This window comes from Vigna unguiculata, chromosome 8 (assembly GCF_037176805.1).
Source record: "Vigna unguiculata cultivar grain cowpea cultivar isolate G323 ecotype 2 chromosome 8, ASM3717680v1, whole genome shotgun sequence".
Lineage (NCBI taxonomy): Eukaryota > Viridiplantae > Streptophyta > Magnoliopsida > Fabales > Fabaceae > Vigna > Vigna unguiculata.
The window spans coordinates 1,029,952-1,045,558 of NC_140799.1; the positions used below are offsets into that span (position 1 = coordinate 1,029,952).

Consider the following 15,607-nt stretch of genomic DNA (forward strand, 5'->3'; position numbering starts at 1 on the left):
TATTTTTTCATATACTATCACATCATTAATTAATTAATTAATATCTAGTTTCACATCCAATATATATATATATATTTTGACATAAGAAAAGTAAGTGAAAAGACTCACTGTATATATAAAGTCAATTTACAACATACAAATATATGAATCTCATCTTATAAATGAATCTTGTGTGATCGAGTGAGATTTAAAATTCACCTATTAATAACTATAACCACCATTTTCTCTTGTATTCTGGATTTTTGTTTAAATTTGGGAGTCTCTGCATGTTAACACAAGTTAAACTCCTTCAACGTTCGGAATCCCTATTATTGAATATGAGTGCATATAATTTACTGAATGTTACAACGATGAATCATATCATAAATGTTTATGTTTTTTGGTGTTATGATTTTAAAGAGACCTAAAAAATTGAGATGAAAAGGAATTAGCGTACGGCAGTGCAACGCAGGCGATGAGACACTGTCCTTTGTTGTTGTTACATAATTGAAGCCAATTATTTGTGGTCTTAAATTAATTACAGTTTGGGGCGGTTCACGTGCTACTGAATCATTTTGAAACACGATTTTAATTTTCATTTGATTTCTGAGATGAGACCCGTGGACAGCTCCAACACAACACTGTTAATTACTTTACTGCTACTTATAATTAAACCTTCCTCTGCTATATAGCTACTTCCCTTTGTCTCTAATAAAAACACACTTTTTAATTAATTTTGATGATGTTTGATTTTTTTGAACTGTTGTGTTGTGTGTGTTGTTCATTCTGAATTTGTTTTGTTTTGTTTTGTGCTGTGTTAGTGGCTCTCGCTTTCTACGAGTGACAACTAGCTGAGCATAGGTAGCTGAGCATGAGGCTGCTTCATCCTTACAAATTGACCAATTCCAAATTTTCTTTCATCTCAATCTTTCTGTTACTTGACTTTCCTTTGTTTTGCTTTACTACTATTGCACCATTTTTTTCTTTCTAGAAATTCGGTGTGAAACTATATGTTACCAGCTATGCACACTGTAGCCTATGTGACCACAGACTCATGCCACATCACATCACCCTACAAATTCATGCTGTTCAGTTTGAAAAGGGAAAGTCCCAAACTATTTGCTCCCCACCCTTTTTCTTTGCTAATCACACCATTAATCAACTTTCTATTACACGATTTATTATTATGTTTATAATCCATCCCATGTAAATGATCGAGTGTCGGTTTTGTAATCTACGTTGTCCAGATGTGGAAACGGATATAGATATAGACATGAAGATACGGCTAAATTGGAAAAATATAGAACACGGGACACGACGTGAATATATATGTTAAGTTTGAAACTGTCAACTAACACAAAAATGAATATAATCTATCTATCTAATATCTAATATGAAAAAAATAGTGATAATATAAAATTTGTTCTTTATTTTAATTGTTGTATGAAAGATAAAAAAATATCTTACAAATTAGACATAGTATGTCTTACAAGTATCGTATTAGTGTCGGTGTCCAATATGTATCGAACACGGAACATGTCATTTATAAGGCGTGTAACTACTAGGAAATTTTCTATGTTGATTATCACTCTATCGACTTAATATGCTCAGTATAATCGATCCAGTATAATAAACGACACAACAATAATATTACAAATATGATAATTAAGGCTTTCTATATCGATTATCACCGATATAAAAAATCTCTTTTAACCACCATAAAAGCCTTATGCGCACCAATGCAGAGAAAGAGTTGGCACATGAAAATTGCGTTATGACAGCCAAATCTCTTGGACTATTATTTGAAAATTTGAACAAACCATTAATAATTTACCAGATTTTTCCCACTTGAAATGACATAATATATATAAATAACAACGTGAAACATCTCAAATATATATAAAATTTGTTATTATAATATTGTATTTGAAAGTACGTATGCATTGTCAATTCAGAATGTCTAATTTTATACCAGAAACTTTTTATACAACAGTGGTACTCTTCTTGTTTCCTTGCTAATCAGATTCATCACACTGATACATACATGATTTTGAGAAGCTGATAAAACATATTAAAATACGATGTAATTAAGAAAAACAGTTGGATTATTTTTTTTTTTTTACGTTGTTTGTTGTGAGTTATAGAAGGGTAGCTGAGAGAGTTTAGCGAAGTTTTATTGGCATTTACTTACATGCATGTATGTCAACCCACATGAAATGACAAATTCTGCATTATTTAAAGACATTAAAGTTTGTTTAAGATGAGTGATAGCTTTGCATTTAACTTTTTTTCAAGCTTTAATATTTATGTAGGTAGGTCTTCGCATAACGCGTCAAGTAACGTGTGTTACGTTACGCGTTAACTAGGTCAGACTCTTCTTTCTTTCGTTCTTTCTTTCTTTCTATCTATCACTCTCATAATGATCATGGGTGATGCTTTAAAAGAGACAAATAAATTGGATTTGAAAACCATGAATTTACCCGATGGAACCAACAATGTCAATGAGATTCCTCAAAAAAACATAAAACAAAAACCATGTCACCGCCCAACATATATGGTAATCATCAAACGTTAAAAAAATATAAAATGATATTGTTCCAGGTTTATGCGTGATGCATCTTCCACAATGGAAGGTCTATAATTGAAGTCTCAGTTTAACTAAAGCAGATTAGGTTTTCCAAGTACACTCAAAAGTGGAATCATATCACTAATTTCATTCACTTCAAAACAACATGGTTAAGCTTCTTCTTCTTCTTCTTCTTTTTATCAGTGTCATCACATTCATATTCATTCAAGTTAGTCCATGTTCATAAAACTAAAATATCTTCAAAACTTCAAATGATTTACTCACTTAATTGATTTGAACAATGAGATTGTTGTTAACTTTCTCCATTACACGTTTTTAATTTTCATTCTATATCATCTTCTTCAAAGTTGCAGTGAGTTAATTTTATTTTTCTTTCTTAGTCATTTGTAAAATTATATTTTGTTTATATTTCTAATTTATCCTTTCTGAATCTGTGAATCTAATTTCAGTATTTTTTTTAAGTATCAATAGTTAACAAAACGTTGTTATTGAAATTCGAATTATTCATCTAAAATATATTTGGAATATATTTTATATATTTTAATTAACAAATTTAATCATAGAAAAAATTCATTTAATATTAGGTACATGTTAAAACATTAATTAATAAAAACTAAATTATTTTATTTCTCAGACAATAATTAAGAAAATCTCTAAAGTTATAAGTACTTTAATGCTCACTTGTTACTTACTACCACTCTATTTCACATTATGTGTCGTTTAAGTTGTTTTTATAAATTTTTAAATTGATTATCATATATTGTTTTCAATGCGATAGTTATAATAAAATTGAGAAAAGTGTAATGCAATGATCAATCATTATTAAGTAAAATGTGAGAACATTTTAGTAATTTTCTTAATTAATTAAATTTTTTCTTAATACGTGTGAGACTATTGTTATGTGAAATTGAGTGTCAATCATATAATGATTACGCCAAGAATTTTGAGTTGAAAACGAGGTTGGATTTGGATTGATATTATTAATCTGAAAATGCAGGCACTATAGCAGGTAAATTCTCACTACACCCGAGAATAAATTTCTTTATTTTATGGTATTAATTGGTTTTATAATTTAACCAAAAAAGTACACAACTAATTAGTGACATCACTGATAAACTTTTTAAAACTTTTTTTTTCACTTCAATCAATGATACCATTCCCTTTTAAATTCTTGGCTTATTGCGTTTTTTCTTCCAATTATCTTTTAATTTGTCTCTTAGTTTTTAACATGTTGTTTTAGTGATACACTTTTACCTTGGCTTTCACCATTTTTACCAGAATCAACAATATGGTCCGCATTAGCTCAAAATCATACATTGCAAATTGTAGTTGTGTTGTATATAATTTTGGTTAATAAGTTTCATTGACCTGTAAGTTGATTAGTGAGTTAACCGTGTTGATTGATTATAAGTTAATCGTCTTGATCGATTGATTAGTAGGTCGATCATTTTGATAGATCGAGATAAAATAAAGGTTAGATTAGCATTTAGCTTATGATAATCACAAATCGATCAATTAATGTTAATCAATGTATGATTGAATCATGATTAGGACAATAAAAAGGTAAAATCTCATAATACCAATTATAAATAAAGGTCCAAGGTATGGTTGTTCAGACACATACATTACAATATTTAATACTTTTCAATCTGTCACCTAATGACTTAAGCATCGTATTGTCTTTTGCAAGTACTATCCAGACAATTTTGAATTGATGGATGATCTTGGAAATCGACTAAACAAAAGATATGAGCAACAAATTACAAATTATTTGGAAATAAGAAGTATTTGACCGACCCGACAATTATAATTAAAGGATTATTATAAAAATAATATATTTTCATCTTAATAATATATAATTAATCTATTTAATGAAATGTGAATTATTAAATAACTAAATTTAACTAAAAGATATCACTTTTTGCGAAAAATAATTAACTTAACTAGATTTAGAACTATCAAAAATGTATTAATATCATTTGAAATTTAATGGAGATATAATAAAGAGGACAAAATTTTAGCGATTTTTAAAAATGAAGGATGATATACGTATGAAAACAAAGGAAATTCAAATCACAAAAGCTATTAAATTAATAGTAAAAGTGCATTTATTTTAAACTTGAGTTTGAAAGGAATTCTCCGCGCGCAATAAAATGAATCTATTGAGTGGAGTGGTACTAAATATTATATTGATTTTAGCGATAATTATATTTCAAACTGAAATTAACTATTATATAATTTTAAGCTAATTAAATCAAATAAAATCAATCCAAACCTCTCTAATTTTGCTGGTCCACTGCATCTTAAGTCTAAGTTAAACTTAATTGACTTTGAATCGTTGAATATAATTATAATATATGTCAAATTCATTTTAATTATACATATAATTGAAAATTATAAATTTAAAATAGGGACTTAATTGATCATAAAGTTATTGTTTACATATTTTTTTTATTTATAAAACTTCTTATATGGTTGATATCTTCTCATATAATTCAAAATCATTGTTAATTCTAAATATTTTAACTGTATATGAGATTTGATTCCCTATAATTCTAAATAGTTGTATTTAATAACCATAATTTTCACTTACTGAAATTGTGTTTTGGTGGATGAATTGATGCAGAAGGAAAAGGATTTGATTACCTTATTCGATTTCGACAAGTTCATCATCAAGAAATTGGCAGGTACATGTTACTTTACGTGATCAAATTCACAATTTCACACAGATTATAAAAAAAGAATTTTACAAAAAGTGGGTGATATCGTGCATCAACATCTTATCTATTATCAACAACCAAAATAGTTAGTTCATATTATTGTCTCTTATAACATATTCAGGAAACAATTATGTCAATGGTGTAAAAATATAAATTGCTTACTAAACTCTATACCTTAACATCCATTTCATAACATTGTTTAGTTTCAAATAATACAGCTAATTAATAACAAGATGAATTTATGAAACTTGACCATACAATGCAATTGTCACAATTTGTTTACTTCAAATACTAAACTGTCACTAATTTATACATTCAAAGAACTAGTTCATAATTAACCCAAAAAATATCTAAAAAAAATAAAGCCGTTACAAACTCAGCCTTAAAAACTCTCAAGGCTTTCGTCCAATCTTCAAAAGTGTGTTTACAAGAGGTATTTACTTTTTCTTTTCTTTTCATAACGAGCGATTATGAAGAGGAAAAAACATATCTCAAATGTTTAGAAACATTCGAATAATATGATAACACGTGACACATCAAATGATAACAAATAATATGAAGTAAATACAATTATCATCACATTTTTGAAAGAGGATAAATACTCTTTGATTTTACTTGAAGAGAGTGAAAAAATGAAGGTATTTTTGGATGGAAGATAAATAGTAGAAAAAGAGTAAAAATGAATAAATTTTTTAATTAATTATTTGTTTTCCGTGCTTTCATCCAACATAGATCCACTGGAACATCATCTCAATAGATAAAACAAGGAGCGTTGATTTGACTTTTAAAGAAACACGTACACTGTTTAATCTTCCAATTTTCCAAAATTAAACTATTTAAAAACAGAGCATTTAATTATTTATTAAATAATGACTTAATATTGAAAAAAAAATGAGAGTATATTTGATTTTATGGATAGGAAAGGGGTTTATTTATGAAGAGAAGCGGAAGCGAATAAGAGTGATTATGGAAAAAGAATATGATGTTTGAGAGGCGTGTGATGGGGAAGTGGAGGAAGAAATGAGCGGTGATGGGGACGTGTGAGGAAGGTAAGTGCATGTGCGTGACGCAGCGTATTGGGTTTTCCTCTGCTGTGTTGTGTTGTGTTGTGTTGTGTAGAATATCATATGTGGTCGCTTCACACCATAAATATCGCAAGAAAACAATCTTAATTATGGCCACGCTCAGACAAAGTACCACCGGGTTTTCCGCTGCAAGGACGAATAACAAAAACCCAGTCACGCGACACGTGGACCCTCCTCCACCCTCCGATCCTCCAAATTCCACTCTCACAACAACTTGCCAGTCCCAGATTTTGTTGTTCCCCCGTCTCACATCACAAACACCACAACACTCTCAGTTTCAGTCTCAGTGTAGTGTAGTGTAGTGTGTTCTTTCATTTCATTTCATTTCTTTTCTCACCCACTCTCTCTTCTAATTCCTCGCTTCCACTTCTCATGGCGGCGTAGCAGACACTCTAATTCCCTGCCATAATTGCGCCACACAACAAACAAACCCAACATTTCTCTCTCTCTCTTCTCCTCAAAACCTGCAAAAACCGATCCTATTAATCTTTAAGGTTAATAAAACAAACTAAATTTAACGTGGTTATTATAGTTTTTACGGTTTAAAAACCATTTAGAAATTTGGGATGTGCACCTAATTTCTGATTTAGTCAGAAAAAAAGGGAAGAGATCAGAAGATCATAGTTGAGACGCCCCCACACGGTCTGGGCACAGTGACAGAGTGAGAGTCAACAAGACCCACAAAAGAAAAAAAAAAGGGTTTTTTTTTTTCTGAGTGGGTGGAAAATTAATAAGTATTAGTATGGGTCAGAAAATTTATTAAAGATGCACTTTATATGTAACCCAAAAATATTAGTATTACAGTTGCGGGGTGTGTCTGATAATATATAAACCTGTGAAGAACTGTTTAAAGATTCGCGAAGGTTCTTCTTTCTGATATGGATATTATCTCTGAATTGGGGATCGTAGAGTGCAACAGAGCATGGCTGGGTTCTTCTCTCTAGGAGGAAGGCATAACAAAGCGGAGGAAGACGAGGATCACAGAGAAGACAACAACAACAACACCAACAACAGTCAATTTTTGTTCAGAAACGTTAACGACGAGATCTACAACACCAACAAGGGCTTCGAGATATGGCCACAATCCTCGTACCACCACAACTTCACCAACTACTACTCCTTCGGCGTGGGCCCTAGTCGCAGAAACAACACCGCCAACAACAACAACAGCTCCTCCAACAACGTAAACGACGACGTTTCTGTCTCTTTCTCGGATGAGTCCAACCGCTTCGGCTTCACGGTCATGAGGTCCGGAGGCGGCGTGGGTGGCGGCGGAGGAGGCGCCGGCATGAACTGTCAGGACTGTGGCAACCAGGCCAAGAAAGACTGTTCGCACCTCAGATGCAGAACCTGCTGCAAGAGTCGAGGGTTTCAGTGCCAAACCCACGTTAAGAGCACTTGGGTTCCCGCCGCCAAACGCCGTGAACGACAGCAACAACTCGCTGCCTTGCAGCAACAAAATCAACCACCGCAGTTTCGTGGAGATCACTCCAAACGACACAGGGAGAGTATCGAGGGTGTTGCAGCCGGTGGTTCCCTCGCTTGCGCTCCGGTTCCTATCACCACCACAGGTAAAAAAGATTGTAATAAAACACCATATATACGCATACAATAGAAAAAAGTTCATAAAATGAAAATCCTTCTTCGTGTTGTTCAAATATATAGGTATTTGAGTCTATTGGATGAGATATTATTGCTAGAGAGATCAAGATACAGTGAGATCTCAAGGAAGCATAGCCTTCTATGTCTGATACCTAACATCTATGGTCCATATCACTTCACTCTGAAAGTGAAATTCTCTTCCATAGTTACCCATCACCACCACCTTGCTTCTTTTCTCTCTCTCTCTCTCTCTCTCTCTTTGTTATTCCATTACTGTTAATAAGTTAATCTAATTCCATGTGATCCGTTAGAGGGAGAGAAGAAATTGGAACTAGCTAGGTAGCTACTAGCTTCTTTGATTTACATGAAGGGTTTAATTTGATTTGCGATTCTGATGAATCTGTGGGTTGGTTGGTTATTGGTTAGGGTTGGAGGTGGGTCAATTTCCACCGGAGCTGAACTCGCCAGCGGTGTTCCGGTGCGTGAAAGTGAGTGCAATGGATGCACCGGACGAGCGTTTCGCGTACCAAACCGCAGTGAACATAGGAGGGCACGTGTTCAAGGGAATTCTCTACGATCAAGGAGCGGACGGTCCTTACGCCGGTGCAGGTTGCGAGGGTTCCTCCGGCGGCGGCGGCGGTGAAGCTCGGCCACTCGCTCTCATGGCCGCCGCAACCACCACCACAGCAGCTGGAAACCCTTTTGACGCTTCACTCTACACGGCTCCGATGAATGCTTTCATGGCTGGTACGCAATTCTTCCCACCCCCAAGATCCTAAGGACGTTTCTCTCTCTCTCCCTCTCTCTCTCTCTCTCTCCTCTCTGGCTAATAATGATTGAAAGTTGAAACCGGGTATTTGTTTTTCATGGACACTCTTATAATTAAGGTTAAGGTTGTTGGGTGTTATATGTGCATCGATCTTAAGTTCTTAACATCATCAGCTGAAGTAGCTGCTACTAGCTATAGACTAGTTAAGAGTTCGTCACAAATGATTACGTCGAAGATGATGATTCACGAAATTAAAGGGAGCCTGTTTGTTTTGTTTAGTTTTGTCCGAATCTCAGTTCAGATTTTCATGTTGTTTCGTTGTTATCGAAATACTCACTTCTCATTCTCGATCAATTCTAGTGCACATCATACACACTCTAATCTAATCTACTACTACTACATACTATATATATTCTTCTTCTTATCATTATCATTATTATTATTATAATTATTATTATTACTGTGTGATTAATTTGTTTATAGTATTTTGGTTGGTGTTGATTAATAATACGAGTGAGAGGGTATGTTGTTGGTGCTGAACTCGAAGCTGCTTTTCTTTTCCCCCGTTTATCCGTTGGTTTGCCGGATCAAAATGGAACGAAATAGGTTTCGTGTTTGGTTAAGCATAGAATTTTAAAAGCATATATTCTTTTTAACCCTTGGCACGATTTCTGGGAGAAACAGGTGCGTCTTTTCTTTGTCTCCCATGCATTGGCCATTCGCAAAAACTTGGCCTAGTGCAGACCAGTCCCTAAAGTGAAACCATTCACTCACTTTTTTTTTTTCTTTTTTTTTTTTATTTGTTCTCCCGATCCATGTACATTTATATATATGTTGCATAAATGTATTATTATTATTACGTATAAATGGAGAATTACAAGCAGCATTTACACCAACTACTTCTCTGAACACACAATAAAATTGGGCTCTGGAATAGACATCCATCATCCATGGACGTCTATTCCTTATGCTAGAGATGGAAAAGCATTCTTCTTTGGCACAAAATGTTTAATGCTTCTCAAAGTATGTGTATGTGAGGTGTGTTCATATTGCATACAAGTGGCTACTGCCACCAATGATATAGGTCAAGGTACATATGATATGATAGGGTTAATGATACTTCCGTAGACTGCTGGTTTTAGTTCATAAGGAAGAACCAGAAAACTTTTCGAAAATTTCCCTTGTTTTGTAATAACTGACCCATAACATGTGCTGCACAACCTTCAGCTGATTGAGACCATAGCGGTCTCTTTCTTCTTCATCTATACTTTTGTTCTTTTGTATTTATAATAACCAACCTCTTCTTTTTCTCAGTCTTCATCATCTTCATGTAGCAACACACACACACACACACCTGCATCGTATTCCCTATCTTCTCTTCTTTTCTGCTCCCATAAAACTGTTAAATTGCGATGTTTGTGATGATAAATGGCATAAACCTCGTATTTTCGATCGCAGTCTAATAGTGAGATGCATCAAAGATATATACAAATCCTCTATATGCACAAATTCTGTAAGATGAGAATGAGTATAATAACAAAACCAGTGTTGGTGAACAGTGAAACAAAACTTAATGCAATTAAAAGCTTGTGATGGTAATTGTTTATATTGAAAAGTTGGACTCAAGCTAGATGACTGTTAATTTTCACAAGCTTTCTCAAATCATTCATCACAAGAATGTTGGTTCAACTTATTCTGAGTGAAAATATCATGTTATATTTATTGTATCTCTGTGCGTGAAGAGATCGTAGTTGTTATTCTAAACATTTATGATAAAGTGGAGTGATATTAAGTGTGCCATGGTGCATTGCATCTGATAAGGAACTAAAAACATTGTTCTTATGCAATTTTTAATATCAGTTCTTCATCATAAGAAGTTTTACCTGATACATGCTTATGACAATGTTATTAGGTGTGTTAAAAAAACATATATGCGAGACAACAATAATGCTATATGAGTTAGAGTGTGTGTTTTACGTATTTAATAATGTGATAAGATTTTATACTTAAACTAATTAGAAGAGATAAAACTGGTGCTTATATAATATACATAAGTGGTCCATTAATTGATGGTGGGTTTATTTAATTTGTGATCGAAAACTGAGAATATATAAAAAAAAAAAGTGTTATTAGGAAAATTGGTTTATAGTTATAAAAGGATTATTGATGGTTGTGACAGTAGCTAGGGCAAAGATTTAGTTTGTGATTGCGGTGATAAATAGGAAGGTTTTGATGGCTAGACGACATGCTGTCTAGTCAAATGCCTAGTCATACAATTGTATATTCCTTTCTTTTTTGGGTGCAAAATCCTGTGCTTCGAAAAATATAGTTTCCCATGCCTGCAACGCTTTATACCCTGATTTAATTTATGCAAAAGCTAATTGGTGAGTCATTATTCATCACGGCAAAAAAAGGAAAAAATATAATCCAATATATCATCCTTTTTATAAGAACTTTTTATTTGATAGGACAGGACATGAAATTGAGAAATTTAATGTGGTTGGGAATAAGATAACATAAGATAGATTTTGATGAGGAAGAAGAATTCACGGGCGATTTTGATGGGGTGAATGAGGACAATGAATGTGGGAAGAAGAAGGGTTAAGAATGGTGGAAAAAATGAGGAAGATGGTAGCTAGGGTTTGATATGATGGTCACAGTGTGTAGGGTTTGTGCAATGAATAGAAGGGAATATAGGTGATAGCGCGGGGCATAGCAGGAAGCTGTTTTTCCCTCTCTTTGATATCTCTTCAGCTACACATCACAGTGGTCCAAACTCAACTCTTCAACAACTCCTTCTGGAAAAACACTACTACCCCTACCTATACATACATATTTTCCATTAATTATATCATCTTCATAAATAATTTATATAAGTATTATTAAAAAGGAGAAGGAAAATTTTGGTGAGTGATTAGAGGGAATGCTAGGTATCTGTCAACCCACGCTGAAGAGTTTGGCAAAACCATACTTTGACTAAACTGTTGCAGAAAATGGTTCGGTTAATAGGGATGGGGTATACAAAGTACATCATGAAATGACCCACCAATACAACTTTTTTATTTTAACAAAATCTCATGGATCAAAATGTATGCATAAGATATATTAAATTTTAAGTTAGATTTTGTGAAAAAAAAAAATGAATAAATATGTTTTTGGTTCCTTAAGTTTAAGTGAATTTTTGGAATTAGTCATTCTTTGAAACTTTATACCAATTTATTCATTTATCTATAGAAATGCGTGAATTTAGTCTTTTTTACCCAATTTTATTAAGTTTATTTGACATTTTAAACGCATTTTTATGATAATATTTGAGTTAACATTGAAGCGAAAATGTGTCAAACGGTGTAAACAATTCAAATATTATCATGAGATGCGCTTGAAACATCAGATAAACTTAACAAAATTTGGTTAAAAGGACTAAATTCACACATTTCTAAAGATAAAAGACTAAATTGGTCAAAAGTGTTGAAAATGGACTAATTCTAAAATTCAGTGAAACTTGAGAAACAAAAACATATTTATCTCAAAATACAAAATCTTATTGGAGCATATATCTTGTAATAAAAAGTTTAAATTTAAATCCCATTTTTTTTTTTACAAAATATTGAATTTTAAATAAAAAAATTCGGTTATAGTAATTTAATTAAAATAGTTTTTTAAATTGTAAACAATTAAAATAAAATAAAATTATAGGAGTGTGAATTTTATAGTTAAAAGAAAACTAACAATAAAATTTTTAGCAGGTAACTACTTTATAAAAATAAGATACTCTATACTACAATAAGAAAAATATATGCTATATATCAAAGTTTGGTTATATCTACTTTACTTTTTTAAGATTTGAATAGTAATAATGTGTTTATGTTTGATGCTTGAGGCTATGAGTAAATGTATAGAGTCTCAAACAAGGGTAACAAGAACACGACAACAAAAATATGTGAAAATAGTCATAAAAAGTTATCTATACTATAATATATATCTCAGAGATAAATTAGGTTTTCATTTTTTTTTTCTCTATCTTGTTCATGTGTCTTTTTGAGAATGTTAATAAATAATCATTAAACATCAATATTTCACAGTTAAGAGGCTAAATAATAAAATAATTAGTTCGTTTTTCTTTACAATGTTAAAATTTATATAAAGATGGGAGTAATTGATCAAGGTTAAGAAAACTACATATAGAGACACTGTCGTTATATAATAATGACAAATTTAGTAAGTATTTTTAATCTAGGAAAATATTATAATTTATGTAATGAGAATAGATACAAAAAAGTTAATAAAATACAATACTACAATACCTTTATAAAACAGTTTAAAAAATTAAATGTATATTATTATAATATGTAAAGTTTAATAGTGATGTTTTAAGTTAACAATCAATCAGAAGAAAGCACGGACTTTTAGGATAATTAATATAAAGATTAACAATTTTTTCATAATGTTGGTTAATTTGTTAATTTGTCATTACATCATGCTGTAACATATCATTAATTTTTTTTTCTAATATACTTGGTTTAACTTATATTCTCAGTTATTATATTTTAAATATATTATTACAGTATTTTAAAAATTAATTTTATATTTGAAAGCCCTTATTTGTGGTTACTACTATATTTAAATCATAACTTGAATGCAAATATTAATGGATAATGTATCATTTATATATACATATAAAATTATATATTTTATTAGATATTCTAATATGTTGTAATTTTGTTATATTTAAATCAATAAATTTAATTTATACTTATTATTATATTATTAAATAAAATTGATATATAATTTAATACAGGCATTGAATATAATCTATTTATTAATTTTATCAATTTTTAGAGAAGAAAACTTATAGCATTTAATAAAGCAGTACGTAGTAAACTGTGCTAAATTCTCAAACACGACAGAAGAAGCATGGAATCTAGCCAAAATGTGAGAATATTGGATTAACTTCTAATAAAATTCGCAATAAAGTTTTTTATAATTACTAAATATATATTATATATATTGATTATTAGAGAGAAATAAATAATTGTTAAATTTAAGTAAATCTAAGTCACACATTAAATAATTAAAAATTAAAAAAATTAAATAATGTATAATAAAAAGGACCTATAAACTTATTATTCATAAATTTATTATTTTAAACTTTCAAATTGAGATGTCTTATTCAGTTTTTATTCAGATCTAGATGAATTTTCCGCACAACAAAATTAAATGACCATCTTATGCTTTAAAAATATGTTAGGTAGTTAAGGAAAAAGGCAAAGAAAATAGGGAAAAATAACCAGAGTAAGAAGCATTTAATATATTTTATTTTAGTTGAAATGTCATTTAAAACGAATAGTGTTACCTTCTTCTACAGATCTTTCTACTTTCTAGAAAAGGGTATTAAGAAATTAAACATTTAATATCTTAAAAATATAAAATATAATTAATAACAAAGAAAGTAGGAGAAGTAAGAGCATTAGATTTAATTATTGTTTCAAAATATACTACACTTGACAGGTTTCTGAACTTTAATGTTTCACCTACATAAATAATGGTTGAAGATAATCTAAGTATAACTGTAAGTTTTATATCAGATAAAACTATATAAATAACAAAGTTAAATAACATTAAAAAAACCTATAAATCCAATTTATCAAAGTATAGATTAATAATTATGTTTATTTTTTAAGTCATATATATATATATATATATATATATATATATATATATATATATATATATTAGTTTTATTGGAAACAAAAGTTTGGAACTCCTAAACTTAACAGATTTATCTGACTAATGATGTGCAGATTTTCTTTGATTTCTTTGTTTTCACGTTTGAGATCTAAATTGTGAGTTAAAAAAATCTTGAAAATTGAACTAAAAAATGTAAGAACATTTATGCTTTATTGAATGTTAAAATGCCTAAAATAGCCGTTATATTCAAAGCAATAGCATAAATGTTTTTACGTTTTTGTTGCATTCAATGAACTTACCTTTTTCAACTTAAATCCAAACATACACTTATAGAACTGAGATCGATGGCATTTGGAAAATTTGTGAGAGGATTGTGTAGTTTAAGATTATTGTGTAAAAAACTAATAAACACTATAAATTTTCTAAATTTTAATAAAAGAGTTATAATATTTTTTTCATCTTTTTGTATATTACGATATGTACATACATATATAAATTATTTAAAGATTATATAAAAATAAGAATATAATTGACAAACGAATATTAGTGTTGTCTTAAACTTAATAGATACAATTACATTCAAATTAAAAAGTTAAACTTGCAACACCTAAAAAATGGAGGGCGTTTATGCTATAATGATTTTATTATAAAAAATTAATAATAAATTTGATAAATCATTTTATCCAACGAAAAAACACTTGAATTTGTTGAACTCAGAATCAATTTCTGAATTTTGAGTGAAATAAGAATTGTAATGGTTGTTGTTGTTGTTGCCTCCAAGCAGTAGCAGCAGTTGCTTGTTCTATACATAACATGTTTATGTTATGACTTACATGGACTGGGCTTGAGTTCATCTCTTTCCAATTTTGAAATGCATTTTCCAGCTTTTTTATTATATACTTCAGTTTTTTTTTTTCTTGTTTCAGTCATAATTCATATTTGTAATCTTTTCTTTGACGAAGTGCTTCTTGTATAACAAAAAGTTTTTCTATGGATTGCTATGTTTAAGTTCATATATACTTTGGTCTTTTCAGTCCAGCTCAGGGTAAGTTTTCTATAGTATGTGAGTGGTTAAAAAGCTCTTGAGTGAGTTTGATGCAGGTTTAACAACAAATTATTATTCCATTTGAGATCCTTATGTGTTAAAAAATACAGTGCACATTAACAAGTAATAAGA

At 30.5% G+C, this 15,607-nt stretch overlaps 1 protein-coding gene across 1 annotated transcript; it reads left to right on the forward strand.

Annotated features, from left to right (window-relative positions):
- Window positions 1-6,483: 6,483 nt before the first annotated feature.
- LOC114193092 (protein EXPRESSION OF TERPENOIDS 1-like) lies at window positions 6,484-9,148 on the forward strand. The gene is made up of 2 exons (XM_028082790.2): window positions 6,484-7,942; window positions 8,400-9,148. The coding sequence occupies exons 1-2, from the start codon at window positions 7,294-7,296 to the stop codon at window positions 8,750-8,752; spliced, it is 1,002 nt and encodes a 333-aa protein (XP_027938591.2). The 5' UTR covers window positions 6,484-7,293; the 3' UTR covers window positions 8,753-9,148.
- The last annotated feature ends 6,459 nt before the right edge of the window (window positions 9,149-15,607 follow it).